Genomic DNA, 17530 nt, shown 5'->3' on the forward strand with positions numbered 1-17530 from the left:
ACACACACAGAAACTGATGTGAGTTCCCCTATCTGTCAGAGCCAGTTCCTCCATTTAAGATGCTGACTTGTTTATGTTGAAGGGACAAGTGAATGACTTTTGTTCGCTATTGGAGTCCAGTTTGAGGCTTGTTTGAGGCTTTTTCTCTTAGCATTTCTAGTTTGTTGCAGGTGGAGGGAGCACCGAGTCGTTTGTGTTGCTAATTTGTGGTTGATAGATATCTTTAGATAGAGAGGGAGGTTGACACACAGACAGTGGCTTGATAAGCAGGGTTTAGGCGTGGAGTTCAGACTAGTCTATGACTGGTTGGTGGGCAGCTCTTACCCCCAGCAGCTCTCCATCCTGCGCCCGCTCCTGCAGTCCTGGGCACATAAACACATAGAGGACACAGAAGAGAAGGAGGAGGAGGAGGAGGAGGAGGAGCAGGGTCAACCATGGAGCTGTAGGGACACGCTCAGATGCCCGTGCGGATCACCAGTGGAGGAGGAGTGCCGCTGAGGAGAAGAGCTCTGCAATGAACAAGACCAAGAGGTAATTAAAAAAGAGAGTGCATCAAAACTGAGAGTCTGGTGCACTCGGACCCACTTGCAGCTCAGTGTCTTGTGCAAGTCTAAGTATGTGTCAGCAGCAAGTGTTTTGTGTGCAGCAGCAATGTGTGAACCTTGAGGTTATGAGATGCAGTGTGGTTTGTGCAAAGACTCTTGACAAGTCGAAGTGAAATGAGGGCATTTAGTTTTGATTTTCCGCTTGGTGTGTATGTTTTCTGCCCTTTATTTGAATCCAGACAGTAGTGCAGGGGAGAGAGAAAGAGGCTTTGTGTTAAAAGAAAGGTTGCAGACACACATATCACACGTACACACACATACACAGTCACAGCTAATGTGTTTGACCTGCATATCAGTGAAGAATATCAACATCTCAAATTATGTGTGTGTACTGAACACAAGCAGACTCTGACATTCAACAGTTGTGCATGCCTGTTGAGTGCTGCCTGCTCACCTTTCCACGGAAATGTGTTCTGCTTTTCTCTTCTAACCAGCTAATTTACATTTACATGTCAGTTCAATTATATTTTTTTGCATTTGATCTTGAATACTGCTTACAAATTACACATTTAGTAGCCTTAGTTTTCAGTGATACTTTTTTACTGCTGAAGTTGTGACCGCAGCTCTTATCAGATTGCCTGGAATGACAGGGTTGTGTCTTGAATGTTAAGGTAGTCAGATGTGTTTTATGTGTGACTTAACTACCTGAGTTTAAGGTGGACTGATGGAGTGGCAGCTTTACTGTGCATCTCCTTCAGTGGCGTGGTCGACTTAAATCAATAGTTGGAATTACAGTTTCTGAATATTGGCAACTGGCATCCCTCAATATTGAGTTCACTTTTTCAAAATTTGTCACACTGTCAGCACAACAGAAGTTAATGTGGGTCACTTTTCATTGCGATGACACAAAATGACCAAATCATTAGAAATTCATGAACTATTTTCTCACTCAAACTCAGTCACAACCAAACCGTTACATTCAGAACATAAAATAAAACGTAACACAAAATCACTTGAAGTTGGACTCAAATTTTCTACATTCTGATATAAAAAGAAATTTTAAACAATTGCATGAATCTCTATTTGGGAAATGCAAGAGCACATATTTTAAATCCTTTATTAGCTCTATGACAGACCTGTGCCAGATGAAGAAAGGGGACAAGTGATCCGCTATGTTTTGTAATTGTATGTGACAGTGTTTCACCATTATCTTCCAGTCACAGTGGTTTACAGCCAGGTGATATTTTGCAAGAGAGGGCAGAAGGAGTGATGTCGTTGAGAACAGGGTTGACTGGCACTTGTATTGCTTCATCTGTAGCTATCCTATACAAATATGTGTAGTGAATATGCAGAAATTACCGTAAATTAATTTTTTTGTGTACTTGGAATTACTCTGTGCCAAGGTTGCCCAAAAAATAAGCTTACTGAAGCATATTGCAGCATTTCTCAATAATTCCTGTGACGTATGCATTTTTAGGTATCCATGCAGTAAAGCAATGTCTTTGTTTTGTTATAATAGAGTCCTGGTTTATGCTAAATAAATACATAAATCAATTAAATATACTTCAAAGAAACAAGTGATACATAGTGTGATGCTGTTAGCTCTTTTAGGGTCATTATGTAATGAGTGACACTGTTACTTTTGGAAGATAAGAGCTGATCCTGAGATGTGTATGCATTAGTGCATTTTTCGATGTTAGATTAACTGTCATGCTGAGCTGCGTGTTGGGGACTTAACAGTTCAGAAAAGTGAACTCAGTTTAGAGAAACATGTGTTAGCAATTCTTAAAAAAAACACAAAGGCCAAGATTAGGTTTTGCTAAAATTCACAAATCATTATAAAACTGCAAGACTTGCTCTGAAAAGCTTTGCAGAGGAAGGAGAATAAAATGAAGCAGAATTACTGATATAGATTATGTGTGATAAGTGTGTGTGTGTGTGTGTGTGTGTGTGTGTGTGTGTGTGTGTGTGTGTGTGTGTGTGTGAGTGTGTGTGTGATAGAGAGAAACAGAGAGAGAACATAAGGGGTAGAGAAAGTATGTCAAGGCGCTGAAGGTGTGTGTAGTGGTACAGGTATAACTTCACTGTCCAACAGAGTCCTGGCTGCAGTCCCAAACAGTTTATATGTCTTCTTCCTCACAAAATAGCCAAAAACATTTATGAATAGGTTGCTATTTTTCTGAAGTAAACTACAATGATTGGTACAGTTACTTTATTGTTGCAACAAATGGATGAATGGCTCTTTGCAGTAGATGTATCCTCTTGATGCAGAGGGTACAAGAACGCAGGTTGTGAGAGGGGAGAGCGAGAGAAAAAGAGCAGCTCACAAACAAGGCCTTCAAAGGGCCCTGGCTTCAATTAATCAATTAGGGGAAAGAAAAAGAGAGGAATTTGCATATCCCCCAGCCAGTGTGAGAGCGAGGGAGGGAGAAAGGGGGGGGGACTGGATCTCTAGCCAGGAGCCCTGACACGGATGGGAAAGGGAGTGAGAGGGGGATTTCCAAAGAAGAAAAAGGAGTAGCAGTTTCCTGAATGGCTTGAATAGAGCAAGGATGAAGGAAGAGGAAAAAGTGGGCGACGGAAGAGTCAGTGAGGAAAAGGAGGTGGAGAAGGTCTTCCTAGAATAAAATCAGTGATATGATGGACCCAGACCCAAGTTAATTAATATTTAAAGAAAGAGACAACCTTTTTGAGGGTTTTTTTCCTTATTATCATGCACAGGAGGCTTTTCTTTTGCACCATCAGCAGTTATGTGTTTCCAAGGGTGCATTGTTACAGTACAGGGGGGTAACTACTATATTTGTTTAACCAGTTTCTGATCTGACTCTTTGGAAAAGGGGAATGCAAATGCTGTAACAGTAACTCCAATTGTGTTCAGATTTGCATTGATTCCACCACATGCTGAGTGTATTTACCAACAGATCTCTGTCTCTTTAGCTACTTACACTCATCACACAGAGATCAGTGACTGCTGTGCTGTGCGTTACCTGCTCAGCAATCTTGGGGAAATTCCCTGACAAACGTCATGACATCAATAACATTTCCCAATCAGCACTTCTGTTTGTAGTAGCGAGCGTCTCCCCTCATATGTAAGACTGCTTTGACAGTCAGAAGTGGATTCACTCTGAGTCAAAGAAGGAGATGACGAGTTGTAAAGGGCACTGAGATAAGAAAACCATCTATCAGAAGTCACGAAATGAATCTTCAATTGTTTCATTTTTGTTTATTTACTTCATCGGTTTGCACATTATACAAAAATGTAAAACATATACATGGAGATATTAAAAACAGGACACAATAAAGAAATTAAAATGGGAAAAGTTATTCATTAAGAAAAAATGCAAAGAGACCAACAGGCATATATATCTATTACTGTTTTACTGTAAAAAGGTCAATTTTACTGTTATAAAGGTCAATTGGAAGCAGCTTAGTGTAGCACAGAGGCCTATAAGACATCAATGTCTAGAAGTTGGGGTTGTGGGGAGGTTGAGGCGACGTGAAGGGTATTCAGTAGATTTCAAGACACCGGGTAATTTTTCACACTGTCCTTTAAATAATGTACACATTATATAAGATTTAAGATAAAAAATCTATGTCCATCAATCCTTCAACCACTGATCTTCACTGGACGAGACTGTAGAAGTGTAAAAGGTGGCTGAGGTATACACAAAATAGGGCTGGGCCATATATCAATATTATATTGGTATTGTGATATGTGAATATGCATTAGATTTTGTGTATCGTTATATTGTGATATGTCATAAGTGTTGTGTTTTTCTGGTTGTAAAGGCTGCATTACAGTAAATTGGTGTAATTTTCTGAACATTACTGATGATTATGTTTGAGGAGATTTCAAAACATCAAGATATATATATTTTATATATTATATATAAGGGCAATAATATTTTAATGCCATATTGCCAAGATAAAATTAACCCAGGCAGCTTGTGTGCTTGTCTGCCTTTTCCCACGAAGGTCTTTATGTGTTGTGAGTCTCACCTAGCTGTACCGTAAAGTAGCTCACTGTGGTACATGCCGTGCTGTTTAGTGTTGGTGTTTTGAATTCAGTAGCCAGCCGGTGTAATGAGGCGAAGAGGAGGAGGAGGAGGAGGAGGAGAGGTGTGGTTTTGTCGCCCAGCAGGTTTTCAAACCAGCTGCCTAGAGCAGGACTACCAGGATGCAGAGAGATGGGGTCGTCACTGACATCAGGGTTTCTGAATCAAGGCATGGCTGAGGGGGAAATGTGTGGTGTGATAACTGTGACGGTTGAATAAAACAGCACGTACAGACAGGAGAGGAGCTCGTGGTATAAATAGATCAGTGAATGTCACCCTGTACGCCTGTATGAGTTTGTGCGTCCATGAGTGTCCGTTCATGTGTTGTACATAAAGCTCTTTTCGGTGACCGGCAAGCATGTTTATGTTTAGTTATTTAGTGTGTGTGTGTGCTTGTGTGTGTGTCTGTTGAGAACATGAGTGGGCTGGGGGGAAATGAGCCGCTCACACGAGCGCAGGTTAAGAGAAGGGGATGCAGATCTGGTCATTCAGGGAACTTGTCGGCAGTTCTCTGAACTCATAGTGTTTCCTGGTAGTGTCATCACATTAGCCGCAGTATACAGAACACTTCACACAGCTTCACAGCGATACATACATGGTACACACTGTTCCTACAGACACATGACAACAAAATCTGAAATACATGAGCAGAACATTGAGAGTTTTAGCACATTTTTTAAACAAGGTTTCATTTAAACTTTGGTTTCATCTCTATTATGGATAAAAACTTGTTTTTTTGCAAAACTGAAGCAAGGATATGAGTTTTAATGTAAGATGTACGAAAAGAGTCACTTACTGGTTATTGTGAAATAAATTCAAACATTGCTAAACTGAGTCCCTGATCTGAAGAGGAAGCATTAATCACAAAGTATCTGAAAAGCCCTTAAAGAGTAACTCTGTGTTAACACTCCAGAAAAGTAGTGGATCCTGACCGTCATTGATTCAAAGTTATTTTGCAGTTGAGATCGCACTCACCACCAATCCAACTTCTCTGTATGGTCAAAGGTGTGGTTCATGATATGTCTGTACGAAAACACAGTTTGTCATTCAGTCATTACCGTTGAAACACAACTGATATCAACATTCTCAACATAACTGGTTCAGAATCCTTGGGATTTAATGTCGATCCCTGAAACTACGAGCTTTGAGATGTCATGTTGCTCAGTTTTTACATGCTGCCGTACAGTACATTTGCATAACATTGCAGTAAATAATACCTTCAGCTAGCATGTGTCCCACAAACTGTGCTGTACTTTTGTGAATACGCAAACAGGCGCTGAGAGGGACTGGTTTTCTGAGGAAATGCTCAAAAATTACAATGGATTGCAAATCAGTATTGCTGTAGATGTGCAACGTATTTTAGCACTGACCCCATCCAAATGTTATGTAATACTGTACTTTTTCAGCCTGCCTTTGATATTTTTAGTGTATACTGTAACTACTGTTGAAAGGCACGCATCAATACAACAAACAATTGGCCAATTATAAAAACCACCTAATAAACACAGCTGTGTTGCAAGTTTTTTAAACTCATTCAGGAAATTACAGTGTTCATTATAACTATATATACCTTATTATCTAATAACATATTGGTCTTCTCTTCACTAGCTGTTGAATTAAGGTCTAGTGTGTAGGATTTAGTGCCATTTAGGATTGATTGCAACCAAATTAACACTCCTCATCTCAATTTAAAAAGCTTTTGAAAGCACAGATCAAGTGAAAATACAGTACACTTGTCTGTAACTGGGCCAGTTTTTCCTCCTACTCTTGAAAGTATACCTGAACCTGTGCTGCTTCATGACTAGACGAAATGTCAGTACAAGTCCAAGTCTGTGACCTACTTGACGAATAATGAACATTTTCCAGACTGTTCTGCTACTATCTGTCAGGTAGCTTTGGGCGAAGAAACACAGAACGCTATGTAGTTGTTTTCAGTTGTGAGTACGTGATGGTTTAGACAGCTGCAGCGCTGTAGCACAGCTTATCAGATGTGGGGAGCTGCATTTCCTCAGATGCTGACCTGCACTACCTCACCACACTCTGTTCTACTTATTTCTAGTCTAGTTATTCTCCCTGTCTGTGTCTGACTCTCTCTTTCTCTCTCACTCTCGCTCGCTCCCTGTCGCTCTCCCTCTCTCTGTCTCAGGAAGCCCAAACTGGTCCAGCGGAGGAGGAATACATGCCCCAGTCCTCAGGACATCAGCCGGGCCCTGCAGAGCCCCAGCTCTGCTCCCAGTGCCAGCGCTGCCAGCCTGGATGAGCTCATACAGCGCTGCCTAAACTGCTTCGGTCAGTCTGTGTCCCTGCACGTGTTCTCAAAGTTTGTCATGTGTCTTTACTCTTTATCACAACCAGGTTATATAAATGAGGGATGAGGGAGAGTGAGGGGGAATCGAGGGTGAGAGAAACTGACAGGGAGGGAGGGAGTGAGGGAGACAAAGGGCAGTCTCATACAATCAAGCTTTGTTCTGTTGGGCTGCGGAGGCCAACGAGCTATTCCCATGCAGTATAAACTATACAGATCTCTCTCCTCTCTGTCTCTCTTTCAGTGGTCTCACTCTCTTCATTGGTCAGGTCATCCAAATTCCCAAAACATGCCTGGATGCCCCTAATGGTATCCACCACACGGATAGTTTGTGTTTAATTTAAAGAAGGTTTTGAAATATCCAGTCCTGCTACCATCACAGTACCTTTACTGTGAATGGGATCTGTTTCGTGGTGCTCAAAAACTGAAAAAAGTGACATTTAAAAAAATCCAACATGCTTTTCCAAATATAAGATATTATTTATCTGGATAATCAAACAGTTTTTTCTTAGGGAATAGTTTTCATCAAAGGTAGATTATAATAATAAAAAATGTCCACAGTTAGTAAGCAGGAACGGAGACACTGATGTTGAGTAGTTTTATGTTGTGTTGACCACAAATGGACAAAAGGAAATAAACAAAGAAACATCTAAACATCTAAACATCCGGATATCAGAAGTAGAATTTGTTTTGTTTGTTTTGGAGCAGGTGGTTTGGTTGTAACAACCCTTTGAGTCATGCTACATGTATCTTTAAAGTAATACCGATAAGTAATCTATATCAAAACCTCACGTACAGTAGGAATAAAATGAACCTCTATTATATTTATTATAGTATTAAGCGTGAAAAGTGTCAGACAGTAGACTACTTGCTACAGCAGATCACATACACGCACATGTATCCAAAGATATAGAAGATTTGCTGCAGTAATGTTTTATTCTATATGTGCGCCTGATAAATATCAAAAGCTGGCATTGACTGCTCCAGTGCTACTTGTTTTGAATTAGTATGTTAAAAGTGTAACATTTTGTCAATGGCACTTTATTATATAATCAAGAGTTGCAACAATTAATTGATTAGCAACTATTTTGATAATTGAATACTTGGTATGAGTGGTTTTTTAAGGAATAAAAGTCAAAATCCAAAAGTCCAACTTCTTAAATGTGAATGTTTTCTGGCTCTATAACAGTAAACTGAATATATTTGGCTTGTGGACAAAACAAGACATTTGACGATGTCATATTGGCCTTTGGGATAACTGATGGACATTTAATTGCAAGGTTAATACAGGTCGACACTCAACCTACAGGAAATTTTAAATCCCTAGATCCAGGTCAATCTATCTGTGTTGCATGTCTTAGGGGTGCGACAGAAAAACAAAGCAACTGGAGAAAACCAATATGACAATCTAAAACCAACTGAACTGAACTGAACTGAACTGCTTGACCACTGAGCCATCGGTGCAGCCCACAGTTTTCGTTGTTGTTTTAGCCCCATTAATCCTCTTAATGTAAAATGTGCCGCTCTGTTTTGGTTGCAGATTCAGAAGGGAAGCTTTCCAGCCCCAGAGGGTCCCAGCTGGTCCACATGACGCTGATGATGCACAGTTGGGTTGTGCCATCTCAAATGTTTGCCCAGAAACTTCTCACCCTATATCCTCCTCTGTCACTCAGTGCAATACTCTGGACCCACTGGTGCACTGCTCCCAATCACATGTCCACATTCATTAATCAGATCAGGAAACAGGCATGGCTTTGTTTTGCACTCCTTGTCGACAAAGCAGATTTAAAGTATATATATATATCCCTGCTGGTGTTTTTTTCTTTTGCAATGTTGTGCCATATCTGCTCAGTGTGTTTAGATCCTTGACTCTGTCTCTCACTTATAAGGATTGTCCTTCAGACAAGAGAGGACTAAAGCGTTCACAGATCTGCCACCTTATCAGGTGAGTAAGGACACCAGGCACATGAGCGTGTTGTATGACAGACTGTGATAGAACTGGTTATCCTGCTCCGTTTGCGGGTAGTAAACATACTTTCTGTTCTGCTGTGTGGCAAGGCAGTGGATCAGCCAGTTCCCGGCGGTATTTGAGGCAGACCCCCGCCTGGAGCAGACCATGGGGGACCTGTGGGCGCTGGTTCGGTCAGATGGAGAGGAGACGCACTCGCAGCTCATCGACACCTCCTGCCTGTGAGCCATGCCCTGGAGGGATTATAGTTTTCTTATTTGGCCACAACTCAAACAAGTTTTTCTATAAATAGAAAATAGAGTTTTTCTATAAATAGAAAAACCGAGTATTTTTGTCCTGTTGCTTGGCTTTCTTTTCCTAGAAGCCCTCATGTGAACATATTCCAGGCACCCTCACCCTCTGTGAAGAAGAGGAAGGTGTCTTTGATCTTCGACCACATGGAGCCAGATGAGATGGCTGAGCACCTCAGCTACCTGGAGTTCAAGAACTTCTGTAACGTTTCAGTAAGTTCAGTGAACAGCCTCTTATTATTTGCTGTTGTTACTTAATGAGGCCTCATCCTGTTGCCATGACTTGCTGCTCCTGAAAGAAACACTCATAATAGGTGAAAGTGCAAACCATGAAGGTTTGATAACACTCTTAACTGAACAAATACTAATTGCAATACCAGAGGTTATATGGATATAATTGTCTCATAATAACCCTGATAAAGAAAGACATGATATAATAGCAACAATTTATAGTTAAAACATCATTGTAACCGACAATAAGCAGAGGCTTTTAAGGTAATCATTTTTTCTCTGTGTAAATGTTAAAGTGAGGCTGAACAATTAAATGCACTCACACTTTTGTACATCTTGATGCAATGCAGAGACAGCTGTACTTAAAATGAAACAAGAGCTGGTGACAGGGAGTTTAAAGGCCACAGCATCGATAGAATAAAACCTTTTTGTATTACTATTGTAGGTAGTTACTGTAGCTCATATAATAAATGAATTATTATATGTATATACTGGCAATAATCTGGAAACAGATTACGTAAGAGCCTTATAGTAAATAGTACTTCACTGAAGTACTTCACCAGCATCCAATGGGTAGTTTGACCACTTACTTTCTGGCAAAGCAGAACGTCCGTACCAAAATCCATGTGCTTTTATTTTACTTTTCTACTTTTATTTTATTTAATAAATAATGAATATCTGCATCTTTAGACTCTAACCCTTCAGAAAGGGTCACATCTTTTACTCTTTTAAACAGCCTCAGACAGTGACTCTAAGTATTTTAATTACTTCAGTGTAAAGTGTCACATTTATTAAAACATTTTTATCATGTTGAGTCAACGTGAATAAATTAAGTTAATACACATTAACCTTATGTGTTTATTCAATTATAGCATATATAATTAAGAGGAACGTCTACATAAACATAATGTGTTTTTCGAGCTTTTATCATTCATGTAATAAAAGTAAGGCATTTCAAATGTGTTATTCGGTCTCCTGTAATAAATCACACATGTAGTTTTTAATTTTTACACATTGACTCAACATAATAGAAAAACTTTGCATTCAATGTGATCCTTTACATTGAATTTATACAATAGGATTAAATGGAAAATGTAACATAAATCAATGTTTTAGGCAAGTCATTTTTTGTATGTGTTGCTTTTATGGAGAAGTCAGGTGAGATGTTCCTTCCAGATGTTGGAGAACCGTTTTCTCTTTCAGTAGAAAAGCAGTGAGAAGTGCAAAATATAATCTGTCTGACAATCAACAGTGGCTGATACAATTATTTGGCTGGTGAACTGCTGAAACCAGCTAGTTGACAGATTTCTACCCTCGTACGCCTTAAGTTGTTCCTGACTGACCACTGCTATCTGATTGGCCAGTTCCTGGACTACCGCAGCTACGTGGTGCGAGGCTCAGTGAGGGACAACCCTGCTCTGGAGCGGTCGGTCATGATGTGTAACGGAGTCTCCCAGTGGGTCCAGCTGATGATCCTCAGCAGACACACGGCCCAGCAGAGAGCCCAGGTCTTCACTAAGTTCATTCATGTGGCCCAGGTAAACTGGCGAGGGATCGGACATCACAAAAAATAGTTAAGAGACTCAGAGGGGATTTTTGTTTGGCTGCCAACAAATGTGCTTGTTTTGGTTTCTTGGTTTTGTTTTTTGAGAAAATTACTTGCTGTTTCACACCACGCAGTCATTCCCTCTGCTCTCTCCGCTATAGAAACTTCGTGCTCTGCAAAACTTTAACACTCTAATGGCAGTGACTGGAGGCCTCTGTCACAGCTCAATCTCCCGCCTCAAAGACACCTCTAACCTTCTGTCTCCTGACATCACTAAGGTATTTCAAATATTACACAGGAGTCAGGCTACCTCACCACAAAGCCATAATAATTCAGCTTTTCTTTCTTGAATCTTTCACCTTCTTGGACATTTTTGGTTTTAACGTATGCATGTGTGATTTTGTTATTCATAATTTTATGCTGCTGTTACTTACTGTGTAAAATCAATATAACTTGTTATTATAGAAAGTGTAACAGCAAATTGGAGAATTATTTGGTTTACAGAAGGTCACATTTTCACTTCTTGTTTTCTTTTGGGGGACAACACAGGTTCCTTTGCCTTATCCTTATATCAATTCTTTTTCTTTAGTTGTTGAGTCAGACAAAAAGTATAATAATTTAACATATTGCTTAATGCAAGGCCGACAGCTGTATACACATTGTGTATTCAACATTTTGTGGACCAAATGTTCTTATTTGATCACTAAAAGATAAGAAAAAAAAACACTTTTTTTGTTATTTTTGGTGAACAACAAAGTTCTGTAATTTTCGTAATAACTTCCAAGGAAACAGCAGTTGATACGTCAGAGAGCGAGGAAGGAAGTTGGCGAACGTGACGAGATATAACAAGAATAAAACTTAATACATTACCTCATCCATGAACATTTGTGCCTGAGTGACATAGATACATTTTCATTGGCAGCAGTGGTTGTTTAATAATGACGACAGCACCTCCCATGTAACCATGTAACATTATACATTTTATGGAAACATGGCTACTGATAGTGTGCAAGTTACTGTAGGAGGAGAGGGGATCCCTGCGCTCTCTCCGCTTGATGAGCGATCATCATCATGGGCCAGAACATCAGTACGGCTCCCTGAAAACTCACTCTAGCTGAAATTGCGGATTGGCAATGTCATCTAGCAATGCAAAAGCATCCATTATATTATGTGGCACAGCCATTACGCACGGCTACAGCCCTTATATAGTGCCGGATACACCTGAAGGTATTCTTACTCTCCAATAATATTGGAAAACAATATTATATACGTATATAAAAATCATGTACTTATTTGTTTATTTAAATGAAGATCGTTATAATTATCATAATGCATACTGACAAACACATTTACAGAAGACGGTAAGGTAAGTAAGGTTAAAAAGTCACACATCACTTCAGCAGCGTGTAATCATAGTGAAGGTTTTTTTAAACTAGAGATGTAATCCCAACACAATTTAGTGAAAAAACAGCTCTAAATAAAACGTCACCTTTCCTCCACCTTCCTTCCTCTCATGGAAAGATGGTGTGACCATCACCCGTAGAATTTTATACATTTGGAAACATTCTTCGTGTGTACGCATGGTTTATACATGTGGTCCCAGATGTGTTTACGAACAGCAACCAACAAATCCTACACAGTATGCCTTCGAATAACTAACTACAGAGACACACAACAGGCTCATTTATCTTTACCTTCTTGATCTTTGTCCTCTTTGAGGCCCTGAGTGAGATGACAGAGCTGCTCTCCTCACGCAGCAACTACATCAACTACCGGCGGGTTTACAATGACTGCAGCGGCTTCAAGGTGCCCATCCTGGGTGTCCACCTGAAGGATCTAATCTCGCTGAATGAGGCCCTGCCGGACTACATCGACGAGGACAAGATCAACCTGAGCAAGCTGCAGCATCTGTACAGCAACATCAACGACCTGCTGTCTATACACAGCTGCACGCCACCTTTCGAGGCCAACAAAGACCTTCTGCATCTGCTCACGGTACGACACAGAAACTCGGAGAGTGTTTTAAGAATTCAGATAAAAAGATTCCAACGAGAACATCTCAAATTATGTTCTTTAATGCTTCAGCTCTCTCTAGATTTATACTACACTGAGGATGAGATATATGAACTTTCATACACCAAGGAACCCAAGAACCCCAAGATCCAGGTCAGTAGAGCTAAATACCCCTCTTTGAAGTTGAGTTCTCTCCCAAGCCATCAGGCTCTCACTTGCTATAACCTCTTTTCACAAGACGGGGGACATTTGTGTACTGTCTGTGGGTGTAACATCTTCAAAACAAAAGCACAGACTCAGTGTCGAAATACATCAAAATGTGCCACATCAAAGCGCCGTACGTTAGGGAAGCGTGTTATGTGGTGGGTGTGCTCTTTTTTTCCTGTTTCTCACATGTGCAGTCCTTCGTGTCTCATCACTGCATCTGTCGGTCCACAGCCTGTAGCTCCTGTTAAACCGCCTGTAGTGGCAGAGTGGGGTTCAGGGGTCACACCCAGGCTCGATCCTGACACCATCTCTAAACACGTCAAACAGATGGTGGATGTGAGTATGTGACTTTGCAACAAAACCATGTCTTTCACTTCCTTATTACTTGGCAGGCTAAAGCAGAACTAACCAACTGCTCCCTGACAAGTGCAACTGAATATCTGATTGCTCTGTTGCCCCCTGCAGTCCATAATGAAAAATTACGACCAGAATCAGGATGGCTACATTTCACTGGAGGACTTTGAGAAAATAGCAGCCAACTTCCCCTTTTCCTTCTGCACTCACGAAACTGACAGGTGAGGAAGCTGCAATGCACAAAGGCCTCTCATGTTGTTGTGGCTGCAAAACTGAGAAAACATGAAACAACATGAGCTGTTGAATGGTTTCTAAAACCCTCAACTGACTTACTCACTGTTGTGTTGCACTTTGGAAAATTTTCTGCCCAGAGAAGGACAAATCAGCCGTGAGGAAATCACCTCTTACTTCATGAGGGGAATGTCTGTATGTGCCAAGCTGGGCTTCAACTTCAAAGACGCGCATAACTTCCATGAAATGACGTATAAACGACCAACGTTTTGTTATACATGTGGAGGCTTTGTGAGTATCCATTGTATCCATGTTTAGTCTTATATACATTGCCAATCAGACTGCAATAACATGTATCGTGTCTGCTCTCTTGTAGCTGTGGGGAGTCATCAAGCAGGGCTACCACTGTAAAGGTAAGATCACAATCCATGTGGTCTCAGTTTTCATCAAAGAGTAATCAGCTTCATCAGAGCAAGATGATACCCTGTATCTAACTATAAAACAAGGGATCTGTGAAATAGGTGCAGATTTGAGACCCTTTAATGAATTGAGCTGATTCTTTTAACTGTCTATCTGCAATCGCCACAGGCTGTCCTGCCAGAACAGTTGAAATTATGATATTTCAGTCAATGATGCACACACTTCCTCTCATGCCACTCATTTATTTATCAGATGCTTGATTTTACTTGTGTGTGGTTTCTACAGAGAATTAAAAGAAACATAAATGAAAATGAATTATATGCATTATTATGAACATAAAATGTGGCATAAACAGACAAATTATATAATATTAATAAAGAAATATTGATACAGTAATGTATGCATTCATTTAACACAATGCAATCATTAAACACATCCCTGAAAGCAGTGCACACTGAAAAGGCATGCAACAATTGAGTGACGGTCCCTTAATTATTTATTATCCCTCGCAGGCGGCAAAATATAAACAATTAACTCCGGCAACGCCGTCACATATTAATAAATGGACCGGGCGGCCCGTGCGAATATTAACCGCCACATAAACATACGTCCTCAACAATAAACAAAACAACTTGAACACTTACAGTCTCATGGACGCACAATCTGAATGAATGAAGGATGAAGGAATGAGTGAGTCCCGACTCCCGACTATGACGGCTCCTCCGCTGCTCTCCCTCCGTGATCAGCAACGATCGATCACTCAGCCAGGTGATCTGATTGGTTAGGAATACCGCGGGTTCACGTGAACACTACATGCGAGCTGAGTGCGAGCTGAGTGACCTTCTGTACAGCCGCCCCCAATTTTGCAAAGCAAAATTGAATCAGATGAAGGTCAGCCAGGAACATCGTGAGGAAGTGCAGGGAGTCTAATGAGCCGAGCAACTGCACGTGTGTACATCTTGTCCTTAACTTGGACCTGTGCAGTTCGCACCTTGCCATCAGAACCAGAGATGACTGCTGTAACTTTCCCTACTGGCCACAGAGCCCGTGGTAGTTGCTGATCCACTATGAGAACGATTGTCCCAACCGTTAGGTCATCTGTGTCTTGTTGCCACTTGGAACGAGTCTGGAGGGAAGGCAGATAGTTCCTGATGAAGTGGATCCAAAATTGATCAGCCAAGGCTTGACAATGCCTCCATCTACGACGGCTGAGGAGCTCTGTATCTGAGTAGATGACCTGTGGTGTGGAGGGGTCAAGCCGCCCCATAAGGAGCATATTGGGCGTGATTGCATCTGGGTCTGCAACATCCGATGAGGTGTAACCCAGGGGTTTGGAGTTGACAATGTTCTCCACCTCAGTCAGTATCGTCCTCAAGACTTCTTCTGTGACACTCTGAGACCCCAGTGTGGTGTGGAGAGCAGACTTGATAGAGCGGATTTCTCGCTCCCAAGAACCACCGAAGTGTGGTGCATATGGGGGGTTGAACCGAAAATGAATTTGCTGACTAGCAAGCTGTTCCTGCAGAGCTGGCGAAAGTGAGGTGAAAGCATCTTTAAGCTCAGAGCTGCCGCCTTTGAAGTTTGTACCCTGGTCCGATAATAACTCGAAGGGCTTTCCTCGCCTCGCTATGAAGCGCCGAAGGGCCATCAGAAATGAGTCAGTGTCCATATTGGCGAGCAGATCAAGATGGACACCATGAGTTGTCAGACACTTGAATACTATCCCCCATCTCTTCTCTGTGCGCCGCCCCATCTTGACAAGGTATGGTCCGAAACAGTCCACACCTGTGGAGTAGAACGCTGGACGGTGGAGTCGCAAGTTGGATGGGGGAAGGTCAGCCATCTTGGGGATGATTGGACTGCTGCGCCATCGGCGACATTCAGGGCAGTTGTATTGATGCTTCCTGACAGCTTCTCTTCCACGAAGGATCCAGAACCGTCTGCGTAGCTCAGCAAAGACTCTTTCTGGTCCTGGGTGAGCAAGACGACCATCAAAATCCTGAATGACCAATTTGGTGATGTGATGATGGGGATCGAGTACGATTGGATGTAGATTGTCTTGATTAAGCTCATCGCATCTGCGAAGGCGACCCCCGACTCGGATCAACCGAGCTTCCTTGTCGTACTCAGGTGCCAATGTAAGCAATCGACTGCTGTTAGGGACTGATTTCTGAGAGGCCAGGAGAGCGAACTCTTCCGGGAAACAGTCTTCCTGCACTTTCCTGAAGAGTGCCATTTCAGCTTGTCTGTAGTCGTCTGCTGTTGGGCTTGAGGAGGCGGCCGCCCCATTACCTGCCTGGACTGAGGCTTCAAGCAGCTCCTTGAAGTTGTTGAAGGTACTAGGATCAGGCAAAGGTTTATCAGTAGTCACTGAGACATGTCCACAGAAGTTGGCCTTACGCAGTTCAACTGGGTCCTCTGACAGGGAGATGTCTGGAGAGGCTGGCCAGGATGATTCGTCCTGCCACAAGAAGAGAGGTCCGTGGCTCCACCGGTTGCGACCAAGGAGCTGTGACAAAGCCAGCCCTCTGGTTATGTCATCAGCAGGGTTGTCTCCAGAACTGACATATCTCCAGGGACTATCCTCAGTCAGCTCCTGAATGTCAGCAACTCTGGACCCGACAAATACCTTGTAGCGACAAGATTGTGACTGCAGCCACTTCAAGACTGTGGTGGAGTCTGTCCAATAGGTGATACTGGAGACCTGGACAGTTAGCTCCTTCCTTAGGACAGCAGAGAGCTGTGCTCCAATATGAGCAGCACAGAGTTCCAATCTTGGGATGGACTGCTGGCGAACTGGGGAAACTCGGGATCTGGCAGCTAGGAATGCCACTTGAACATTACCTGAATGATCCACTGTGCGAAGATAGGCTACAGCCCCATAAGCTTTCTCCGATGCATCTGAAAAGATGTGAATAGTCTGAGTGCAAGCTGAGATGTCTGTCGCCAGGTCAACATAACATCTAGGCAGAGAGATAGAAGGGAGCTGTTGTAGTTCACTCTCCCAGGCATACCATTGCTGGAGCAGATCATCTGGCAACTGTGGATCATCCCAGTCTCTTTTCTTACTCCAGAGACGCTGCACCAATATCTTGGCTCGAGTGGTGAAAGGGATGAGCAGGCCAAGGGGGTCATATTGTCTCGCTAAGACCCGATAGATGCTGCGCATCGTTGGTTGGTGCTGCTCTGTTTGACGAAGCTGGTAAGTGACGGTGTCAGACGTGCAGTGCCACAACAGCCCCAAAGCTCGCTCTGGTGTGTCAGCTCCATCCAGTGATAGCCACAGTTCCCTACTCTCTGCTTTTGATTCTGATGGCAGGTGACTGATGATGTCAGGAACATTGGTAGCCCCCTGGCGTAGTTC

At 42.1% G+C, this 17530-nt stretch overlaps 1 protein-coding gene across 1 annotated transcript in view; it reads left to right on the forward strand.

Annotated features, from left to right (window-relative positions):
* The window catches only part of rasgrp4 (RAS guanyl releasing protein 4), a 24633-nt gene continuing 7103 nt past the window's right edge, over positions 1 to 17530 (forward strand). Inside the window, exons 1-14 of the mRNA XM_073488099.1 lie at positions 1 to 531; positions 6747 to 6889; positions 8446 to 8557; positions 8788 to 8850; positions 8964 to 9095; positions 9236 to 9377; positions 10760 to 10933; positions 11103 to 11219; positions 12661 to 12936; positions 13027 to 13107; positions 13393 to 13497; positions 13627 to 13736; positions 13887 to 14037; positions 14123 to 14159. Of these exons, the coding sequence (XP_073344200.1) occupies positions 515 to 531; positions 6747 to 6889; positions 8446 to 8557; positions 8788 to 8850; positions 8964 to 9095; positions 9236 to 9377; positions 10760 to 10933; positions 11103 to 11219; positions 12661 to 12936; positions 13027 to 13107; positions 13393 to 13497; positions 13627 to 13736; positions 13887 to 14037; positions 14123 to 14159 (1660 nt within the window). The 5' untranslated portion in view covers positions 1 to 514. The remainder of the gene's footprint in view (positions 532 to 6746; positions 6890 to 8445; positions 8558 to 8787; positions 8851 to 8963; positions 9096 to 9235; positions 9378 to 10759; positions 10934 to 11102; positions 11220 to 12660; positions 12937 to 13026; positions 13108 to 13392; positions 13498 to 13626; positions 13737 to 13886; positions 14038 to 14122; positions 14160 to 17530) is intronic.

This window comes from Pagrus major, chromosome 2, assembly GCF_040436345.1.
Source record: "Pagrus major chromosome 2, Pma_NU_1.0".
NCBI lineage: Eukaryota > Metazoa > Chordata > Actinopteri > Spariformes > Sparidae > Pagrus > Pagrus major.